General features: G+C 63.8%; 1 protein-coding gene and 1 long non-coding RNA gene across 3 annotated transcripts in view; one reads left to right on the plus strand and one right to left on the minus strand.

Annotated features, from left to right (window-relative positions):
- The window catches only part of ADCY1 (adenylate cyclase 1), a 47,500-nt gene extending 39,425 nt beyond the window's left edge, over positions 1 to 8,075 (plus strand). For both annotated transcript variants that reach the window (XM_039847110.1, XM_039847111.1), the window contains exons 16-20: positions 97 to 243; positions 871 to 969; positions 1,467 to 1,581; positions 3,220 to 3,344; positions 4,490 to 8,075. In XM_039847110.1, coding sequence (XP_039703044.1) covers positions 97 to 243; positions 871 to 969; positions 1,467 to 1,581; positions 3,220 to 3,344; positions 4,490 to 4,804 — 801 coding nt within the window. In that variant the 3' untranslated portion in view covers positions 4,805 to 8,075. The remainder of the gene's footprint in view (positions 1 to 96; positions 244 to 870; positions 970 to 1,466; positions 1,582 to 3,219; positions 3,345 to 4,489) is intronic.
- A 3,554-nt stretch (positions 8,076 to 11,629) lies between these two features.
- LOC120589588 (uncharacterized) lies at positions 11,630 to 18,375 on the minus strand. The gene is made up of 3 exons (XR_005649541.1): positions 18,237 to 18,375; positions 14,124 to 14,536; positions 11,630 to 12,555 (listed from the first exon to the last, which is right to left on the minus strand). It is a non-coding gene; the product is annotated as an uncharacterized LOC120589588 (long non-coding RNA).
- Positions 18,376 to 22,352: the final 3,977 nt, after the last annotated feature.

The following is a 22,352-nucleotide window of genomic DNA, read 5'->3' on the forward strand; positions in this document are numbered from 1 at the left end:
GGCGGGCCGTCCCCTCTGCCCCTCCTCACCTCAGCGGGCTGCGGGCTCTGGCTCCCCTGAGCTGTCCTGCCTGGTGACCCGACCTTTGACCCCCAGGACCTGTACTACCAGTCGTACTCGCAGGTGGGCGTCATGTTCGCCTCCATCCCCAACTTCAACGACTTCTACATCGAGCTGGACGGCAACAACATGGGGGTGGAGTGCCTGCGCCTCCTCAACGAGATCATCGCTGACTTCGACGAGGTCAGGGCTCCGAGCCGGGTGTCGGGGCTGGGTGTCGGTGCTGGGTGGCAGGGCTGGGCGGTGGGGTGGATGGTGGCGCTGGGTGGTGTGGGCCTGGGCATGGGCTGGCTTGGCATGCCTGGGCTGTGGGGGGAGACCGCCTTCTCCCAGATCCACTATGGCCTGACACCAGTGGCAGCACGCCCCAGTGGGTGGGGGAGGAGGCTTACGGGTTCGGGTTGTCAGGGGCCCCAGGCCGACCGGGAGGACAGCTGAGGGGGGTCTTATTGCAGGCCGGGGAGGGCTGCCAGGGTGCAGATGAGGTGCCTGGGCTGCGGGGCTGGGTGCTGGCGCCTGTCCCGTCTTGTAATGCTGGCTCGGGCGGGCGGCTCACCCACAGGATGGGTGGACGGGCGGGCAGGTGGCCCATGGCACGCTCCGCGTGGCGCCCCACCCCTCTTCCCAATGCCTTTGCCGAAGCCCCGCACACCTGCGCCTCTCGGCTCCGGCGGACCTCGCCCGGCACCCATAGCGAAGACAGCGTAGCTTCCCAGACGGGCTGACAGCTCTGTGTCGCTCCTGGCTGGTTGCCGTGGCGACTTGTCCGGATGTTCCCCAACGTCTGACAGCTGTGTGTTTTAAACACAGCTCATGGAGAAGGACTTCTACAAGGACCTGGAGAAGATCAAGACCATCGGGAGCACCTACATGGCCGCGGTGGGGCTGGTGCCCACGACTGGGGCCAAGGTGGGTGCTGTTGGGGGGCCCTGCTTGGGAACTGGGTCCTAGCTCTGCCCCCAGCTGCCCTGGGGCCCTGGACAGGCAGGTACCTGCTCTGGGCCTCGGTCTGCCCTCTGCATGGGGTTGGAGCAGTGCCTGTGACCAGCTCTCTCCAGACAAAACTTCCCATGGGAAGTCAACACAGTGCCAGCCAGGGAGCTTCCTCTGTTCTCATCGATCCACCCTTTCCCGCCGGGGACACCATCGTCACCCACTTCGGTCTCTGTCTCAGCCTCCTACCTGTCGGAGGGGATGGTGACCACACCTCACACATCCCTGGTGGAAACCAACCAGCCTGCCCCCAGCTGGGCACAGGGACCAGCCTGCAGTCAGCAGGGCTGCTGCCTTGTGGATCCCGCCAGGGGCACAGGCTGGTACCCCACCCCTGGCAGCTCACCTCGTGTGTCTCTGCCCCTCCTTCCTTGCACCCCCAAACACAGTGACCTGTGTGTGCTCACGTCCAGGCTAGGAAGTGCATCTCTGCCCACCTCAGCACGCTGGCGGACTTTGCCATCGAGATGTTTGACGTCCTGGACGAGATCAACTACCAGTCGTACAATGACTTTGTGCTCCGCGTGGGTATGTGGCCCTCAGCCTCGTCATCAGGCCAGCACCTCCTTCCCCTGCTAGCTGGAAGCCTGGGCCCCATCCCTAGGAGCAGGGGTCAGCAGGCCAGGCCTCTTGGTCTCACTGGAGGAGGGTGGCATGGCCTAGATGGATAGCTTGGGGACGCAGGGACAGCTGTGTCTGAGAGCTGGGTATCGGCGCCTTAGGGCTTGGATGGGCTGTTGTCCAGCTCAGGAAACACGAGAAATCTCGGTTGTGTGGAGATGTCCAGACGGACCTATGAGGCCACGCTGAGCTGGAGGACAGTGCTCTGTTCCTGTCCGCCGACCCCAAACCCTGGGGCTCAGGCCACGGGCGCAGGCTGCCCAGAGGCTCTCCGGAGCCCAGCTGTGCCACCCCAGTGAGTCCTTGTCCTCCCACGCCCCCTCCCCTCGCCGGCGAGCGAGGAGGGGGTGCACCCGAGGGCTGAGTGTCTCTCCAGCGCTTACGGACTCGTGCGGTCTGCTTCAGTCTTCAGTTCGGTTGTTTTCTGGGATGGAGACAGTTTACTAGAAAAATTCCTACTAGTCCAGGATGTAAACGAGGAATTTTTCCTCCCTCCATCCCCCCTCCCTTCTCTCTCCCTACCTCACCCCCTCTTTCTCTCCAGCCAGCTCAGCATAGAGTTAAACTGTAGGTTTACGGTGGTTTTAGCTGGAAAAGCCTGCTTGCCTCACAAACAGACCCCAGGGCTGGTTTTGAGTGTAGGGTGGGAGCAGGTGACGTTTGGGTGGGCGGGTTCAGTCTGCTCCATGAGGCCGGAGCCAGGCCTCACCCCCAGGCTCAGGCCTCCTCCAGGCCGTGCTCCCACGAGCACCAGCAGTGACGCGCAGGTCTCGGGGCCCCTCGTGGAGATTTTATTCCTCGCTCTCCCACAGGGACCCCACAGACGAGCTCAGCTGCTGGTCACGTGGGGGGCTGGACGCTGGCTCAGTCTCGTCCCCGTGGACTGGAGTTTCGGGTTGGTGGTGGGGGTTCTCCTTGTCCCACCGGCCATGTATGAAGTGGTCATCTTGGAGCCCCTGCTTGGTTCCCTCACCCACCTGGCCTCAGTAGAGCCCCCTCCCCCGCCCTGGCTCATACCACCGAGTTCTGCTCCCCGGGTACCCCTGCACCTACCTGGCCAGCACCGCAGCACCCACCACGCAAGCCTGGGTGACTGACTAGGCCAACTTTGAAAATGCTACTCACACCCTTGGCTAAACTCAGAAGGGTCCACGTGCAGGTGCAGAACGCGGGCAGGATGAGGCGTCAGGCTGGACGTGGCCACGGGGGCCCTCAGCACCTCCTGGCTCTCCCGGCCAGCCGGGCCCTGAGCCTGCAGAGGGAGGGGCCTGCATCCCCTGCAGAGCCCCCCGAAATGCTGTGATCAGATCTGGGCTCACTCCCCAAATAGCCACAGGGTCCCGTCCAGGAAGCCGGGCAGGAGCCGCTGCTCCTGGAAGCGGCTGCGGTGGGGACACGTGGCGGCCCTGCCGACGCAGGCCGCCCTGCTGCTGGCGGGACTCCGGGGAAGGGCTCGCGCCAGGTGACCCCAGGACCGCCCTCCGGCCAGGGGCGGCGCTTGCCCTGGAGGCGTCTGGCTGACGCCACACGGCGCTCGTCTTCCAGGCATCAACGTGGGCCCCGTGGTGGCCGGAGTGATCGGGGCTCGCCGGCCACAGTACGACATCTGGGGAAACACGGTCAACGTGGCCAGTCGGATGGACAGCACCGGGGTTCCAGGCAGAATCCAGGTCAGTTCAGCCACAAGCCCGGGCTGGGTGCCATCCTGCAGGCGGAGACCCAGGCGGAGGGGCCTGGCAGCCGGGGCCTCGCTGAGGACCAGCCACGGAAGTTGGCGGTAGACAAACTAAGGGACGCCAGTGTCCTTCGCCTTCCCATAGGTTGGGCGCACTCTGCTCCTCCCTCTCCCCGTACCCCGGAGCTGAGGCCCCGCCCCACGTGGTCATGTCCACCGCAGAGTCCGCTGCCCGGCCGAGCAGCTCTGACGTCCGTGGCCATTTTTGTTTCCCGTGCGGCCCCGGATGGTTCTGGCCACGCCTGTCCTCACTGCTCGCTTGCTCACTCGCCCCTTCGTCGATCGGTTCCTTCGTCTTTCATTCGGAGACTGCCGCGCGTCTTAGGAGCCGTGTAGGACCTGGAGAGACAGCCCAGGTCCCTGTGGGACAGTGCGCGAGCTCGGCTGGCCGGGACAGATGTGCCTGGCATACGTGGAGCTCTGGGGGGTGGCCCCGCGTGGGGGAGGGGCCTCCAGTGTGACGCGGGGGAGGAAAGTGACCTCCTTTTCAGTTCACAGAACTTCGTTAGAAAGAATTTTCTCGTCTTTAGCGATTTTATGGCTTGGAGACAAATTCTTCCTGCCGAAACACTGGCTGGGACGGGAGTCTCAGGGGAGTTGTCGTGCTGTTTTCTCTGGGGGCCGTGCCCACCGCCCTCTGTGTGGCCCCTGGGCTCGGGCCCACGGAGGCACTAGGGCCCTGCCAGCCGCGAGGCGGAGGCCTGGTGTTGCCCCAGCCCAGTCTCTGCCGTCCGCCTGCAGCTGAGCTGGTCCCTGCCTGTCCCCCGCCCTGGAGACATCCTGAGATGCCATGGGTGCTGAGCACCCTGGCCCGACAGCCAGTCCTGCTCATGTCCCATGGAGCTCACCCCCAGCAAGGGCTCAGTCCGGTTCAGCCTGCCCGCCTGCTCCGATGCCCCTGTGGTGAACACTGCCCCCTGCTGCCCGTCCAGGGCCCATGCAGGCCGGACTCCTAGGCTCTACCTATGTGGGCCCCTCAGGCCCCTGGGCAGTCTCGAGAGGCTCACGTCCTTCTCAGAGTGTGCCCAGGAGCAGCACAGGCCCGGCTGTGACTGGGCGTCATGGGCTCTTCTCCCGCAGGTGACGGAGGAGGTGCACCGGCTGCTGAGGCGGCGCGCCTACCACTTCTCGTGCCGCGGCAAGGTCAGCGTCAAGGGCAAGGGCGAGATGCTGACCTACTTCTTGGAAGGCAGGACCGATGGGAATGGCCCCCAGACCAGGCCCCTGAGCTCGGAGCGGAGAACGTGTCTGTATGGGAGAGCCGGCCTCCAGACCGGACTGGCCACAGGCTGCCCCCGGGTCGGAGCCGGGCCGGGGGCTCTGCAGGGCTCGGGGGTTGCCCCGCAGCCCCCCGGCCCACACCTGCCTCCAGCAGCTGCCGGGAAGGAGGCTTAGCTGAGCCCATGCTGGCCGCTGGGGCCACAGGGCAGAACGCTCGGGGCCTTGGTCACTCCAGCAGGACCAGCCCATCCTGCAGAGCGGGGCCAGGGCCAGTGGCCAGTCTGGGAGGGGTGCTGTCCAGGCAGGACCTGAAGCAGCGGGGCGGTGACTTGGGGAGGGCGGACCCCGCCTGCATGGACAGGAGGCTCCATGGCAGCCTTGCTGGCGCCACCCTCTCCTCCTGCAGAGGGAGCAGGCTGCCCGGGGCCGGGCCAGCATCGGGTGGGGACCCTCAGACTCCCGCCAGGAGCCTGAGGTGGAGCCGCGTCAGCCCAGCCATGGCAGGTCCCACGTGGGCGGCTGCAGCCCTGGGCAGCGGCCTGCTGGGCACCGGACTGGGGGTCGGGCCGTGAGGGCAGGGCTGGGCCCAGAGCTGGCCTCGACGGTTTGGGGAGAATGGAGAAGCCCCAGCCTCATGCACGGGGGTGGCTGCCGGCTTTCCTCACCAGCCGCCGTTTCTGAGAGCCAGCGGCCGGCCCTCCACAGCCCCCACAGCCCCCGCTGTCCTGCAGCCACATTTCTGCTGTGACCGGCGCCCGGCATTGGCTCCCGGGAGCCTGGTGCCCCACTCTGCCCGCCGTGGTGCTGGTGGCCAGCTGTCGGTGCAGCCCCTACTTCCCGTATGGCGCCCTGGGCTCCTCGCATCGGGGGACATGCGAGGCTGTGCGGGTTTGAGAGCAGGTTTCCCTCAGGGGGACGGGATGATCCCCTGACGGCGTCTCGGGCGGGACCGCCGGGTGGCAGTGTCTGGGGGCTGCGGCACGGCCCTGCTCCAGCGGTCCCTGCTCCAGTTGGCAGGGCGGTGACTGCAGGCAGCTGTGGCAGTTCGGGACACCCCCTGCCTCTGTTGTCACATGGAGGTATAGGTGGAGGACGCGCTGGGCAGGCCAGTCAGCAGGGAATGGCGTCCGGAGGCCATGGCACCGACAGGCAGCCGGGGGCTCTGGGGGCTGCAGGGCGCAGGAGCCGGGCTGGGTCCCGGCTTCAGGGTGGGCATGGGGGCTCGCCCTGGACGGAGCCCTGCGGGATAGCCGGCGGCATCCCCGGGCGTCCCCGTCCTGGGCATGGGACGTGGGGCATGGGGCGCGGCCGCCCATCTGGGGAGAGAGGGCGTGACCTCCACCCAGCGCCGGCACTGCTGGGCGGCGGGGCCGAGCCGGGGCGGGTGGGCAGGTGGTGCGGGCACTCGGCGCGGCGACTGGACAGCCTTCCTCCCCGAGCTTCATGGTGCCTCGCCCGGGCACGCTCTGTGCTGGGCCTCGAAGGCCATCAGTCGCTCAGTCGAGAAACGCGACGCGTGCTGGCCGTTTCCCCGCCCGCTTAGGTACATGGTGCGAATCCTCCAGCGGACGCCGAGTCGTCTCGAGAGCTGTCGAGGCGTGTGGCTCGCGGCTGGTCCTGCCCGCGGGGCCTGACTGGCTGGGCCCCGGCGGCCGCCTGCTCGTCCCAGCTGAGCTCACACCGGCGCAGTGTGGGGGCGGGCGGCAAACAGGACACGGCCCCTGAGCCGTGAACACGCTGTCACACCACAGAGGGCAGGGAGGGTGACAGGTGGCTGCAGGCTGGGGAGAAGACCCTGCCACGGGTGGGCTCAGCGTGAATGTGTGTCCCCAAGAAGGGGCGGAGGGAGCAGGGCAGTCAGGATGGCCCCACGGTGAGCGGCCACGGCTGCCGGGAGGCGAGAAGGAGCTGCTGCCCCCACAACCACGGGCGGAGAATTCGGCATCAGCCGAGTGAACGGAGGCAGGTGGACCCGGCGACATCAGACGCCCATGAACTCTCGACGGTCATCGCCTCGCGGCTGGACCGTGGGTCCACAGAACCGGAGTGCAGAGCCTGGAGTGTGGGCCCCCCGCTCCGGGCCCGCCATGCGTGCCCTTCCCGCCGATGGTCACCGCCAGCATTAGCAGTTCCCACGCCCTCCGCTCCCGTGGTGCGGGAGCCGGGCAGCCACCCGGCCCGTGGGGTTCGGTGGGAGCGCGTCTTCCTTCGTATGCGTGACGAGACCATGACATTGCCTTATTTCCTCGAACCTTGTACGATACTCACGTGTGGACGTCACGACAGGGCCCTCTGACTGATGGACTTGGGGGGCCCCGCGCTGCCACCGCCTGTCACCCGCTGGCGAAGGGCCGGACCCCATGTGAGGGCGCTCAGCCCGATGCCCGCTGCTCCTCGTGAGGGCACCCCTGCTTGGCGACCCTCCAGCCCTTTGGAATGACTTTGTGTGTCCCCACGCGACCCCATGCATGACCCTCGCATGCCTTGTGCCTGACCGCAGTAGAGTAGAACTTCCAGATGCTTCCCTGGGCCGTGACCCCAGGCCGGCCCTCTCCATGGTGTGCGTGTCCTGCGGGCGGTGCCCCCATAGACCCAGCCACCTAGAGCCTGCTGTGTCCGTCAGACGCGAAAGCCACCAGGGCTTCCGGACACCCAGTGTCACCAGAAGCAATAACTAACCCTAAGCTGCGGAGGTCTGGTCCAGAGCAGCTTCTGGTTCAGATGCCGCACGCACGGTTTTGCCCAAACGGATGGTGCTGTGCGGCCAGCACCCGACGCCCCAGCCCTTCTGAAGACCCAGCTTGGGGCAGTGTGCCCTAGGGGCTTTGCCGTGAGCACTCTGGGCTTGGGACGCAGAGAGCCAGCGAGCGACCCGTGGCAGGTCCTCCCCGGTGATGGAGGGGGAGGTGGACACACCGGGGCCCGTGCGGGTCTGTGACTCGTCCCTGTGTCTCAGCTCGGCCCGAGGGTACGGCGAGTCCACAGGCTGCCGTTGGCATGACGCTGCCTCCTGTGGTAAACGGGCTGCTGCAGGACGGTGGCCTTGGAAGGGATCCTGCCAGCCTGAGACATCGTATCTGTGGCCCCCGCTAGGAGCTCCGGGCTGCGTCCCAGCCGCCACCTAGAAATAGCATTTAATTCCTTTTGCGGCCTCTCTGGAAGAAGGGCTGGGTTGGCCGGCCGGCCAGCCATCTTCGGCGTTTCTCCCAGGCAGGGGTACCCGTCTCGGCTCCAGCTTGGGCACCCCCACACACTGAGTCCTCAGGTGTGGGTCCCAGGAGTGGGGGTTGTGTGTGTGGCATGTGCTGAGCAGCACCAGGCGGGTGGCTGGTCACTGCTGGTGCTTTTAGTTCTGAAAACGTGCAGACCTGCAGGCTGTACACAGCAACCCCAGAAATAGACTCGGCCCCCCGTGTTATAATGGCTTCAATTTAAAAACAAAAACAACCCCGAAAAAAAAACCCAAAACCTTAGAGGCTGGTTTTAATATTTATTTAATTAGAGAAATAAACAAGGAACGAGATTTGCGGGTGGGACATTGTAGGGTGCAGCAGTGACCTGGCCCTGGACACCTACCCCAGCTGCAGGCGCGTGGGATGCTCAGGCTGAAAGCTGAGCCAGCGGCCCCCTGTCTCCCCGTAAGACTCCAGGTTCTGAGTCGAGTGGGCCATGAAGAACGTGGCACTTCCCCGGATGGTGCCCGGGGCTGTCTGTGTGCCTCTGGGGTCCTTACGCTGGGGGTGGCTTTGAATCAGAGCTGGGATCTTCTGGGGGCTGCAGGGTGAGGCCCAGAGATCAGCAGGAGGGATTTGGGATCCTGTGCCACTTATCGTGGGCGCTGGGGGGCCAACGGTGGCTCAGGCGCCTAAAGTGAGTTCGGGGACAACAGGTGGCCTCACCCGAGGAGCTCCGACACCGTGCCCGTCCCCATGTGGCACAGGCCAGGGGCCCACGCTGAGCAAAGCGGGCAGTGAGGGGACTTGAGTCACTGTGACCCTTGTGGGCCCAGCCCTGCACCCACCACTTTGACCTGAGTCGGCGGGCTGAGGTCCGCGTCCCAGCCAGACCCTGGCCTACGGCGGGCGGCAGGGTGGGCACAGGGCTGGGGCAGGTCCAAGACGGCATGGCCGTGTCCTCGCCCAGACCTCACGTGGGATGAGAGCACCTCCTGTCGTCCTGGCCAAGCCCTGTCCCTCTGCTAACGACCGATCCTGCGGAACACAAAATGTGGGGCCTGGAAGATCCCTGCGTGTTGTCACTGTCCTGACCTGCACCCCACCACACGGCCCGTCACCGACTGAGGAAACCCAGACCGCCCCCAGCAAGGAGGGAGGCCCTCTGACCTCAGACGGGAGAACGGGCCCCCGGACCCGCAAACCACACGTGTTTCTCCACTTACCTGGACCCCGCCCCGCTCCCGATGCCTGGTCAGAGCCACCTGATGCCGCTGTCCCCCTGCCAGCCTGGCGTTGGCGGTCAGTGCTCCTTCCTGGGGCGGCAGGGTCCTGAGGGCAGACGCACTGGGGGCTGCGCTGGGCCCAGACTTCAGGTGGGTGTTGTTTACTGAGGGATGATGTTGGAGTGGAGGGGGCGCCCCGGACGAGCCCCCAGGAGGCCCGTCCAGCCTCTCGGGCCTATTGACCACTGTGGGTGGTCTGCAGGCAGCGGCCTGGCTCCCCCAGGTGCGTGCGGCGGGCGGGCGGCCACCGGCAGTCCCCACGCAGCCCTGGGCACAAAGCACACGTCTCAGGGGACCCTCCCCGGCCTGGGAACCCTGAGGAAGCCCCCCACCTCACACACTTGGGGCACCACCACCCTAGCACGCGTCCTGCAGAGGCGAGCTGTTTAGCCTTCATCTTGAAAACACCGGACACGCAAGCCATTTGCATTCTGTTGCATGCCCCGAAGTCCCCGGTTGTGTGACATTTAGTTTGAATTTGGGAGCACGCAGCATGCACAGCAGAGGGACGGCTCGCCCCGGGCCACCTGCCGGCTGGCCGCAGAGCGTCCCTGGCACAGCGGGTCCTGGGGCCTGAGCCCGAGCAGCCCGAGCAGCCCCCGCACGCGCCCGCCCACCCACCCCTGGCACAAGTGAACGAAACGGAACGTAGCCCCTCAGCGGCAGCCCCGTCGCTTAGGTGAACCCACGGCCACCTGGGCACTGTCCTCGACCAGAAAGGGGTGTGGCGGCCTCAGCCCTCTGTGTCGGCTGCAAGGGCTGTCCCTCCGTGGGACACAGAGTGGGTGCATGCGGGACACGGTCTCCCCCGGGGGGGCCCCCTGAGCATGCTTGAGATGCGGACACGGGATGACGGAATGGCGAGTCCTGTCGCCGGCAGCTTCTCACGATAGATTTGTATGATCAATACGGGTCTATTTTTATGTCAGCTGTAGAATACCTTCGAGTCTTTTCCAAGATTGTTCAGTTCAGACAAGTAATCAAATAATTTGTCCTATTTTTATTTAAAAAGTGAATGGACCGAAATGTCAAATGTGAATGTACGTTTCTTAACTGCAACTTTTCTATCAGGTGTTTGCACTGTACGTCCTGGAATCTTATCTAACAAAAGTAAAGGGAAAACTGCCTGACGAACTCTTGCCACTTTCATTGAAAAGCAGGGGTCGTGTGGCTAAGGATGGCCCCGCGGGGCCGACTCTGTAATTTCCTAAAACGTCCCCCGTCCTTCCTCAGGCCCTGGCTGGGCTGTGCCCTCCTGGGCTGGAAAAGCCCATCGTGTGACCGGTGGTGGGGGGGGCATGCTGCGGCCCTCAAGCTTTGCTCCTAAACGAGATTCTAAGGGAAGGTGATTTGAGCTATTTGCCCCACGACATGTCTGCCACTGACATTGAGTTCTGCTAGTTTAATCTTTTATAAATAGGAAAAAAAACTTGCTGGCCCCGAATAAAATATGAAAGTTGGGGTTCACTCCCTCTTGATATGCCATGTGCCCCACGGACCCGGTGGCTGGACCTGGCGACAGGGCCGGGGTGCCGCTGGCGAAGAGGGATGGCTCCCGGGACACTGGTGAGCACATCGGGGAGAGCTCACTGAGGCTAGTGCAAGCCGCGGACATCGGACCCCACCCCCGGTCCAGCAGAGAGGGAGAGCGAGGGGGCTGTGGACGACCTGCTGCTCAGAGGAGCACGGTCAGGTGCTCGGGGCGGGGGCTCTGGCCGAAGGCGGACCAGGGGCTTGGACATCCCCATGGGGGACTCGGGAAGCTGGAAGGTATGGGGGAGCAGGAGGCTCCCTCGGCGGTCTTAGTGGGACTGTTGGCTAAAACTGGGCCCGGCAGGCCAGGGTCAGGCCAAGGTCGGCGAAGGGGCCCTGAGGAACCTGAACAGCAGTCAGGGTGGGTGAGCAGCTGGCCGTGGTGACCGAGACACACCTGATGCACCCTCGGGGGAAGCCCGCCCTACGCCTGGATCAGGGGCCAGGACAAAGGGGGCTCGGGCAGGGACGGAGTCCGGAGCTGGTGTCTGGGAAGGGACGAGGCTGAGGGGACGGCGGGGGCCAGACGTCGACCAGGAGAGCGTGGCCGAGGCGTCGGCGAGCTTCTGGATTCTTCCAGGTGTGAATGCAAGACAGAGGCACGCGCCCCGTGCCGGCCCAGCCTGTTCTCACGAGCAGCTCGTTCCTGTTAATGGCGGCGGGAGAAGCTGCACAGTATTAGACTCCGTGCTGCAGTTACAGGCAGCTCTTCTGCTGCTTTCCACTTTATCCCAAAAAATTAACCTTACTGTTTTTATAATGACGATATTTGTTATAACAAAGGAAACCGAACAAAGTGAACGGTCACCTGCAGAGGAGGGGCTCGCTCAGAAAGTGCCCAGCGCTGGCACTCATCGTGCAGTGACCCTCCCCTCGCCCCCCGGAGCTTCCGGGGAGAAGCGTGGTTGGGGGGAGGGGGTGGGGGGCTGGCCGCCCCTGGCCCAGACGCACCCCCCACCCAGAACGCCCTCGGCCTTGCAACTGCCGCGTTCCATCAGCCTGGGTGTCCTGATTCCGCTGCAGTGATAAGCTTTGTCCACGTGCCCAAGGAGAGCCAGGCCACCACCGCCGGGCCTGGACGAGGGACCACGGGACCGCCCAGGAAGGGGCTGGAAACATAAGCGATCTTTGGCTTTTAGAAGGAAAAAAAGCAACGCGTTTTAGACAAAGTGGGAGATGAAGACATTTACAAGAATAAAGCCTGAGCCTGAGTTTACAGCCACGACACATCCCCAGGAGGCCGTGTCCGGGGTCTGCTGCTGGGCTTGTGTGTGGCTGAAGGGTGCTGGGTGCCCGCTTCTTCCTCACAGTGAGTCACAAATACCTCTATCCCCTGCGTGGGACCCTCCTCTCCATGCTAGAGGTGGACGCAGCCCCATTTCTACAGGAGGCTAAACTGACCCCAAACAAAAGCAGTGCCCGCCCATGGGTCCCAGAGGCCCTCCAGCAGGGGGCCCCATTCTGGCCGCGCCTGAGGTGGCATCCCGCGACGTGGGACGCTGTGGCCTTCCCCAGGTGGGTGGGTGGCTGAGCACCCGCCTCTACATGAGCCTGCCCGGCACCTGCGGCCCACAGGGTGCTGGGGAAGCAGGGTGGGTGGGCCGCACCACGTCTGCGCCCGCCTCACCTGGCAGCACCTGCTCCCTCTGCCCCCTCCCAGGGCCACACTGGGGTCTGAGTGACAGGTGTCGGTTAACCAGCCCCATTGCACCAGGAGGCATGTGAGCGGCGGGGCACAAGCCCAGGGTGACCTGGGGCAAGTCCTGAGCAGGGCACGGGGTCCACGGATGGACGGGTGGGTCGGGGTGGGTCAGTCAGCCGTGGCGGTCCTGGGCACTGTGTCGGGTGGGTCATCTTCCACGGTGAGTTCGTGCCATGTGGCCTCCTCAATGTTCTGAAGCTGCCGAGCCTCCCAAAGCCGCACTCGCTCCATCTGTGGAGGGACGGAGGGACGGAGGGACGGAGGGACAGGACCTTGGCGGGACCACTGGCCTTGGCTGGAGCTGAGCCCGCAGGAAAAGCCACACCCACCCCGGCTGCAGACTGCGTGCCGGAGCTCCCGGCCAGCCTGCACCGTCCCCTGCACAGCTGGGCACCGGGACCTCATGATAGGGCCAGCAGCCACCCAGAGGGCCAGTCGCTGTGGGGACAGGCGGAGCTGGGTCTGAGCAGGGCCCAGAGAGGTCGCTGGGGAGGGGACAGAGACAAGGAGGGGCCAGCCAGGCCTGCGGTGGAAACTCGAGGGCCGGCCCAGAACTTCGAGGGAGCCACCTGATGTCGTTGTCACCCTGCCAGCCTGGTGACAGGTGTCGGTTGACCAACCCTTTCCAGGAGCTGCAGCAGGAGGGAGCACAGGCCCCAGGAGGGTGCAGGGATGAGTCCCAGCTCTGGGGCGGGATGAGTCCTGCGCCAACGAGCCAGGGACAGCTCGGCCAGGCCCATGGGGTGTGTGCGGGGAGGGGCCGCGGAGACCGAGCGCAGAGAACGAGCGCAGAGACCGAGCTCGGAGCCGCGAGGGCGGAGGCCAGCCCACTGCAGGCCAGGACCCTCCAAGCCCCGCCAGAGTGCGAGGCCACAGGCAAACCCGACGGACGAGAACAGAAGCTGGACCCCAGGCCGACGGAGCAGGACGGGCCGCGGAGGCCGGAGTCAGGGATACCCAGAGCTGAGCGGGCAGCGGGGCCAGTGAACGGGCCAGACTACCCTCGCGCGGCCTGTCCCTGGCCAGTGGCCGGGGCGGGAGGGGCCCAGGTCAGCGGGGCCTGGGACCCTGGGGGCTCAACTGGTCACCAACGTGAGGGGCCAGGAGGAGATGTCCCCAGCCGTGCCCCGCCTCAGGGACCTTCCGGAACAGGCGAGGGGCTGGGAAGCATAGCTCGTAACAGCAGAGGGCTGAGGACACTTCCTCTGACTGTGACCACTGGGATTCTCGGGGCCACCAGAGGTGGGAGCAGGGTGCATGTAGGGGGAGTGGCCCTCTGGGGCTCCCACCCATCTTGCCTCGTCCCAGAGCATGGGAGGAGTTTGGGGAGCAGTGGGAATGGTGAGGCACCCAGCAAAGGCCCTCCACCTGGAGCATGGAAACCCCAAGAGAGGGGCCCAGCCACCAGCCTCCTCCAGCCTGTGACCTCACTGTGCCCTGGTGGAGGGCCCTGAGCAAGGGCTGAGCTCGTGCTCTTGGCTGTCACAGGCCACCCGCCAGGGGCCCTGGTCAGGGGCCCAGAGCCCTAGGGTCGGGGTGCAGGTCAGAGCAACAAGCAGTGTAGTATAATGGGGTAAAGACAGTGGGGGAGGGAGGGATGGGCCGGGCCTGTAGAGAGGGGAGTGGGCCATGGGTAGAGGGAGGAGATGGGGAGAGGGGGAGGGAGGGGGGTGGGGAGGGGTTACAGGCGGTGAGGGAGGAGGGAGGATGGGGAGGAGGGGAGGAGGGGTGGGAGGGGAAGGGCAGACAGGGTGGGTGGGGGAGGGAGGGGCAGGGAGGGCGTGGGGGGTCCGGCCCACCACCGTCAGCTTTTCAGGTCCCGGCGCCTGGGCCTGGCGGAGTTTGGGATCCCGGGCAGCCTCTCTCCTCGGCGCCGGCTCCCTAGGGACGCTTCCTGCTGCTGCCGCCGCCGACCAGGGACCGAGGCTGGCCTGGGTGGCTCTTCCTCAGGAGCCAGGGGGTCCGAGTCAGGCCCTAGCCGCCCACTGGCGCCCTCGGAGTCCCAGATGGTAGAAAGCCGCCTCTCTCTGAGGCGGGGTGGCAGGGCCCAGGAGGCGCGGGCGGGTGGCGGGGACGCACCGGCAGGGCCCCCTGGCCTCCTGCGCCGGCGAAGGGAGCCTCTCTGCGGGGTGCTGTGCTTGGGGGCCGCCCCGGAAGACGGCCACCTCGGCACCGGAAACGGGCCCTCGTCCTCAGAGGCCCAGTCGAGACCCTGTGGGGACAGCGCAGAGGTGGCCTCCTGAAGCGGGGCTTCCAGCTGGGCCAAGGGATGGCCCCTGAGCCCGCTGGGCACGTGCCCCTCCAGGGGACAGCACCCCGAGGCCCACCCTCCAGTTTCGTCGGGCAGGGGGCAGGCAGCACCAGATCCGGCCCAGCCAGGGACCGACACTCAGATGCCGCACCTGCCTTTCCATTAGTTTCGTCTTTTTAATTTTATGGGGTGTCAAAACTTTAAGCATCAGTCAAAAATGTGCTAAGGATAGGATCGAAAAACTGACGGCTTTCAGATAAAAATATTTTTTTCAGGGAAAATAGTGCAAAGTGTTGTCAATGTTATCATCTTAATATTTAAACTCCACATAAAAAATCACATTCATGGCCAAACACTGCAGGTTTGGGACACAAGCCACCTTGGGCAGCTGGAGTGCCCTCCCGCTAAGGCCAGGGCACCTGGCCTCCCCCGGGCCAGTGGTCTCTGGGCCCCGCCTTCGGAAGTCGCGCTGGCGAGGGGACCCACGTATGTTTTCTTAGCGAGAGGATCTGATTTCACTAACCTATTAATGAAGGGAACTCAGAACCAACTGCGTGTTGGTAATTTCACGTGCCCTTCGGAAAAATAACCCCGCAGCCGAATGAAAGCTGACAGATGGCAGTTCAGCGTCTGGCAGCTCTGAGCGGACGGCGCAGACGCGCCGCGCCACAGCCTCACGGGGTGGGCCGGGGTCTCACGTCAGTGGGGAAGTGTCCTCTCCTTTCCACTTGTTCTGACTGGTTGGTCATTTGGAGAATAACCCAAGACAATAGTAAAGCCACGTCCCTAACTCCTGCCTTACCCTTAAGTAAGTCACGAGCGGTTGAACATTATACTTAAAAAGTTCATAGATCACTTGGAAAAAAAGAATTAAAAAAATCTGATATCACGTCATTCGCCAAGAGAAATTCCCAATGGATATGCGACTAGAATGTGAAAAACAAAGGTACAGAAGTTTTCGCAGGAAATGTGGGTGATTCCTCTGCCTGTCAGAAGTAGGCTGATGATAACTCACAACACAGAAACCATAAAACAAAATTATACTAAATATGTGAAAAAAAAGTTCTGTGAGGCAAAGCAAAAAATAAATAAATAAATCAATAAAGATGATACCCTGAGTGAAAAGACCAACCACGATCCCCATAAAAGATCAACAGGGGCCAGGCTTCCCAATACCTAGGAGAAAAACCACCTCATGGATAAACGTGCAAGGACTCTTAATAGTTTATTTTCGACCTACAAACTTAAAAAAAGAAAATGTGTACTGATAAGAGCTCCGTGTCTGGGTGGAGGAAAAACCAGAATCTGAAGTTCTAGAAGCAGCTAGAAATGATTTTTTATGGTGGGGGACAGGGACGCCGTGTGCCTGTTTATTACTCATTTACAAAAAGAAAAAGAGATCCCGCCCTGCTCATCCCGCTGCCCCCACCTCCGGGGGAGGCCGAGGGTCCCCCCAGCGGCCGGGGGCGCCGGCAGGGTCATCAGGTAGGTTTGAATGTCACCTGCAGCCGTTACCTAACTCCGCACCCGCCTCTCGTTTTGAACCGCGAGCCCCTGTTCCCGCAGCGCCCCCCGCCCCCTCGCCCCGGGCAAGGGCCAGACCCGGGACTGTGACCAGCTGGGCCAAGGGGGCCGAGGGTGGGGATTCGGGCCCCTCTGAAGTCACTGGGAGGCCCTCGGGCGCCGGATGGGGCGGCTCAGGGGTGGGCAGGGGTCTCCTGACGCGGGAGTCGGGTGTCCACTCAGGCAGGACCCGGAGGCCCTGGTGTCGCGGAGCGCAGAGGGAACCCGCCTCTCCCACCTGGACCTCCTCCCCGCCCGCCTGCTCCCGGGCGCCCTCCCGCTCCTCTCCATGGCTCCCCTCCCGCGTCCCCTCGTACCGGTCCTCCCCGCCTACCTGCGCCCCTGGCTCCATCCCGCCTCCCGCGGGCACGGCCTCGTCCACAGCAGTTGCGCCCCGCGAGTCCCGGCGCCCTGAAGTACGCGCGCATCCTCCCCGCGGGCCGGGCAGGTGTGCAGGAGCCCACCTGTGCGGGGCCTGCACCTGATGACCCCGTGGCCGCGCAAGCGCAGAAGGCGTGGGTTGCCGTGAGCGGGGCGGGTGAGCGAGGCGCCGGTGAGCCCGGAGCCCGTGAGCCCGGAGGGTCTACACCTGGCCAGTTCCTCATTTTACCCGCGCGTGCCCCGTCCTCAGGAAGTCAGGGCGCCTGCAGACTCCCCAACAACGAGCCATGACGATGCTCTCACTGTGTGCCATCTGTCTCGTCGGCATCATCAGGACAACCGGAAAGGGTGGAGGTCACCATCCCAACCTAGTTCCCGTGGCAACCGAGACACAGCTGTCCCAGCCCAAGTCCTGCTGCCCTGAGGGGCCTTTCCAGCCTTCACTCAGAGGTTCTCAAACTCGAGCTGATCAGAACCCCTGCAGGGCAGAGCCGGGGTTCTGCAGGGACCCAGGACTGGCAATTCACACCACCCCCAGGCGCCCTGCATTCACGAGTGGCTGGTCACTGGGTCTGTACTGATCCCGACCGGCCCTGGAAGCATTTGGGGGAGGGGACTAGAGGAAGCATGGATTGGCTGGCCACAGCTGCCAACCTGAGCACACGTGTGTGTGCTTGTTCTTACACCTCAGCTGCCCTGAGCACCCCTGTGCGTGCTTGGTTTTACACCTCAGCTGCCCCTTGTGCCATTTTGCTGAGGGGAAGGCTGAGCCCGGAGAGGCGGGGACTGTGCAAGGTCACTCAGTGGTCCCTGGCTACCCCAGATGAGAACCTGGGCTGTGTGACTCAGGGTCAGTGCTCCTGGCCCTGGATGCTGCCCTGGTGTTGAAAGGCAGTGTTCGCCTGAATTTGGCCACTGAGTCACTGATTTCCCGCAGAAGGATTTTATCACCTGTTCTGTCTTTTCTCTGTAAATTGAGGTGCTGTTTGAGGCGATGTCCCAGGCCTTTGAGGTCCCCGAATCCTGGGGGCCTGGCCAAGGCTCAGAAGAATGTGGAAGGTGATTGTCAGGCACGGGGTCTCCACGGGACTGTCCCTGTTCCGTTAGCACAGACCATCAGGGCCTGGACTGCTGCCCCGTTCCAGTGCTGCGGGCAGTGGGAAGGGGCCCCCTCAGCCCGCTGCTGGGGCTCCCCAGGGACACAGCTTGGCTGACTGCAGGTCACCAGGGGCCACACTGCTTTGGGGGCACGCATACCCTTTCAGGGGCAGCCCCACTTCGCGGCGCACCGGAGACCACCGGCCAGGCCTCGCTCACTCTGTCCCACATCCAACGGGCACCCAACAGAGTGTGCGCAGCCTGGTTAGATAGGGTAGGGCTCATCCAAGGGCAGGCGTCCTCTGCGGCCAGTAATGTGTGTGCGTGTGCACGTGGATACACACCCACGGAAGTGATGTCTGTAATATACTAAGTGAGAAAAGGCCGTAGAACCGAGTGCAGTGTGACACTGTTTCATAATCACACACCACACATGCACACACATGCACACACGCATACGTGTTCACGCACACATCCAAAAAGAGACCTGAAGGAAATTGTAAGGTTGGTGATATCTAGGTGTCAGGATGTTGGGCACATTTTAACATCACTTAAATCTGTGTCATTTTCTAAAAAGAACGTGTACTTAGTAAAAAAATAATTAAAAAATGTAGCTCACCTAGTACCGCCCATCGCTTCCAGGTGGGAGACTGGGCCACGGGGGGCAGAGTTTGTCCAAATGTCCCAGAGACAGTCGGGCGGGGGCCGCTGGACACTGGCCCAGTGTCCTGATGTTTCCTCACTGTACCAGGCCATCCCGGGGCCCCCTGACCTGCTGGCCCCCAGGGCACCCCGGTCCCCCGGCCCCCTGGCACTTAGGTGTGCTGCTTTGAGCTTGGNCTGACGAAAGAAATCGAGGAACGAAATAGACGAGGGGTGCCCCCTGTTCATGGGTAGGGAGACTCACTGAAGTCCGGAAACCAAGTCTCCTTCTGCAGACTTAGCACAAGCCCACTAAGCCACAGTAGCCCATCTTGTAGATACGGACAAACCGATCCTAACGTTTACATGGGTGCGAAGGACCCAGAAGGGCCACACGATTCTGAAGAGCGGCGCAGAGGGCGGACAGCGGCCCGGCCTCCAGGGTCGCCGTGACTGCGCAGTAGTCGTGACGCGCAGATCTGCAGCGCGGAGGGCGCGGAGCGAATCAGCGGAGGGACAGAGGAACGCGACAGCCAGCCCGGGGAGCCCAGAGAGGGACGCCCGTGAGTGATGTCGACTGACTGGACGAGCGTCAGGAAGTGACGATGCAGCAAGACGGTCTCTGCAACCGATGAGGCTGGGGCAGCCGGGTGTGCACACAAGCGGCACCAAACGCACGAAACAGAAAAGGGAACCTGGGCTCGGACCTCCCCGTCCTCACGTCAGGGGACTCAAAATGGGTCACGGAACTACACGGAGAAGGCAAAACTTGAAATTCTTAGCAGCTGACCTGGAGGAAACCGAGATGGCCTTGGGTATGACAATGACTTTTTAGCTACGACAGCAAACCCCCGATCCACGAAAACTTAAATTTATAAGCCGGACTTCAATGAAATGGAAAACTTCGGATCCGTGAAAGACAATGCAAAGGCAATGAGAAGAAAAGCCGCAGACGGGGAGGAAATTTTCGCAAAAGGCACATCCGATAAAGGGCTGTTAGCTAGAGTGTGAAAAGAACCTGAAAACTCAAAACTAAGAAAAGGTGACAGGCCTTAGCAGACCAGCCCCAAAGACCACGCGCAGATGCGAGGAAGCACCTGGAAAGCTGCTCCGGCCGGGCCCTCGGCGGGCGTGGGCGGAGGGCCCGGCGGGCGGGAGACCCGGACCCCGCGTCTGTGTCCGGGGGGCGTGGTCAGGAGTCCTGTGTTTGGAGGGGCCGATGGGCCCGTAGACACAGTAAGGGTCCGGGCCGTGCTGACGTGACAGGGCGGAGGCGACGCCCGCTTCGGGTGGCGGGCTGGGCGCGCCTTCGGTCCGGGCAGCGCTGGCCCTGGTCGCCCGGGCGGAGCGGGGCAGCGGGCGGCCTCCCGACAGACTGTGCTCCGCTGCTGGCGGGAGCCCAGCAGGGCGCGATTTTGTTCTTTTCCCCCAGGTTCAAAACAGCCCCCTTGGAGAGGCCCCGGGGCCCAGCGTCCTCTCCCTTTGAAGCTCGGCTTTGCCCTTGACCCCGGCATTGTTTGTCTGGGTGCCGATTGCCCAATTTTCCGGCACGAAGGCAGGACTGGCAGCGGTGGGTGACGGAAGAGCCGGGCCGGTTTCATCACCCACCGAGCCCCGGCCCCTGCGGAGCGCGGCGGGGACGGCCGCGTCCCGGGGAGACGCCGCAAGGTGCGGGCCCGCGGAAGCCGGAGGGCGAGCGGGCGGCCGTGCGGGGGCGACACGGAGCTGCTGAGGTGGCCGCGCTCCCACGACCCGCCCCTCACGGCCGACACGCTCAGGTCCTTGGGCGCAGCAGGCGACACCTGTACCCACGGCCCCGCCGCCCAGGGCGCATGCGTTGGGAAGTGCCGTGAAATGGTTGGCGAAGACGCTGCGTGTGGCCCCAGCCGTGCTGCACCCCCTGGGGTGGACAGGGCGCCTGCTCTGCCTCTCTGAGATGGGGACAGTGGCTTCCCTTCTCTGTCCCTGAACCCCCCAAGTCTAATGCTCCTTCCTGCCCAGGCGACATAATAGAGCGAGTCCACATGTGGCACTGAAAACTTCCCACGTGGACCCCTCCCCTGCCTCTCAGCCCGGCCCCCAGGCCTACCGACTGCCCGTGAAGTCACAGACGCGGTGGCCCCCTCTTCCGCCTCAGATGCGGGATTTGGGCAGAGCCGCTGCGGGTAGCCCCCTGAGGTGTCCCCAGCAGCTCTGGCCAGCGGGGCCTGGCACCAGGTCCGCGTAGTGGCCCCTGTGCCTGCCGCCCCTGCTCTCTGGGCCTGTGACCTGGTGTCCGGCTCCTGGACCCTCACCCCCCGGGGCCTGGCTGTGTGGTGCTCCCCCACCTCTGAGACCTCGGCCTCTGGGCGGCTGTTCAGTGCCCCCACCCACTGTGCCGGCGCTGGCTGCACGGGCCTGTCCCATCGCTGCCTGCCTGGCTGTCCTTCCACACTGCACCCCAGCCTGCTGCTGGGGGGGTCCCCACTCCTCTGAAACACCATGGTGGTGGCCTCTTCTCTGACAAGCGCTCAACCTGTTGTCCCCAGCACACGCTGGGCTCTCACCGAAGCACTTGTCACAAGGGCCAGCTTGTAATCAGCCCTGGACAGGGCGTGACCACCACAGCACCTGCCAGGACCAGTTCAGGCCTCGTGGTGGCCCCCACGGAGCTCCGTGCCTGCACCCCACTGAGGGGGCTGCTCCCTGGCTCCCCTGTACTGCTCTTGGGAAGGGAGGAGAACTAAGCTCTCACGTGGGGGCGGGGGAGGGGCTGGAGCTTAATGAGATGGCCCAGGAGGATGATGTGGAGGCCAGGGAGGCAGATGCCAGGGACGCGGTGGTTGGAGACGTGTGTGAGACAGACCAGAGGTAGAGACACGTGGCTCAGAGGGTGACATGGATCATGGGGTGTGGAAATTCAAGCAGGGGGAGCCCCAGCAAGTCGTGGAGGTGCGACCTTTTCTTTCTCTGGGGCGGGGGAGGGGCGGCCCGGGGCACCACATCGGAGAGGGGCTCCCTGCACACCTGTGCCCACAGGAAGCACCCCTCCCCCTAGTCGGCCATGGGGAGTCAGATCAGTGGGCTGGGCATGAAGCCAGGTTACGCAGTGGGCGCCCTGCAGCCGGCCGCGGGGCCTGGGTTTAGGATGCACCCAGAAATGACCACAATCAGAGCCACCTCATGGTGACTGGGCCTGCGGAGCGAGGGCTGCCCACCCCGCAGGACAGACAGGTGGCCCGCAGAGCGCCCGGGCAGGGCCTGCTCCCGGGCAGGTCTGCGCCCTGCGTCACAGGACGAACGCTCCCGGGTCTGGTGGCTATTTACTTTGCTCCTGCTTTGAGGTGAGTGATGGAAACATGGGAATCGATCCGTTGGGACAGACTTCCACTACGTGCGGAGAGGGTGGGGCGGGGCCGCTGGCGAGGCACAGCTGGGGGACACTCTGGGCTGACAAACAGCCGGGTGCTGGCAGGTGGGCCCCAAGCCCCCCACGACCCTCTCGTGTGCCGTTGAGAAAACGTGTCTGTGGGCACGGTGATTCCACGGTGCAGAGCCGGGGGGAAAGGCAGAGCACAAACTCTTCTGGAAATTAAATCATTTAGGAGGATACATCGAAAACAGTGCCAGCTGAGTCAAAGGCACTGGTCCCGTCTGCCCCTCAACCGGACACCGACCTTTGCTCTGAAAAAACAATGACAAACATGACCGTGAACTTCCGAGTGCAGTCATTTTCATGACCTTATTTTGATTGTTGCTGGGGAGCTGGAGCAGCTGTGTGGCCTGTGGGTGCCGGCGAGGCAGAGCAGAGGCCGGCCCGAGGCCCCAGGTGCCGTGGCCAGAGGGGCCCTTCGTCCTGGGTTCAGCTTGGTGGCCCCTGCGAGAGAGCGTCCATGTGCCCGCTCCTAGTAAATGCAGTGTTTACGCGAGTCCAGGAGGACGAGAACCGCAGGGGAACCGGTGCCCCCAGGCTCCCGGTGCCGCCCACAGCAGACATCAGCCCCGGTTCTCATGTGTCCTTGAGAGTTTCCATACAGTAGAATCCTGGTGACAGGTCTGATCACATTTCCTGAACGCAGAGAGCACGCGTTCCGTCCCTCACCGGCAAGGCCAC

This window comes from Pteropus medius, unplaced genomic scaffold, assembly GCF_902729225.1.
Source record: "Pteropus medius unplaced genomic scaffold, Ma_sr-lr_union100, whole genome shotgun sequence".
NCBI classification, from domain to species: domain Eukaryota; kingdom Metazoa; phylum Chordata; class Mammalia; order Chiroptera; family Pteropodidae; genus Pteropus; species Pteropus medius.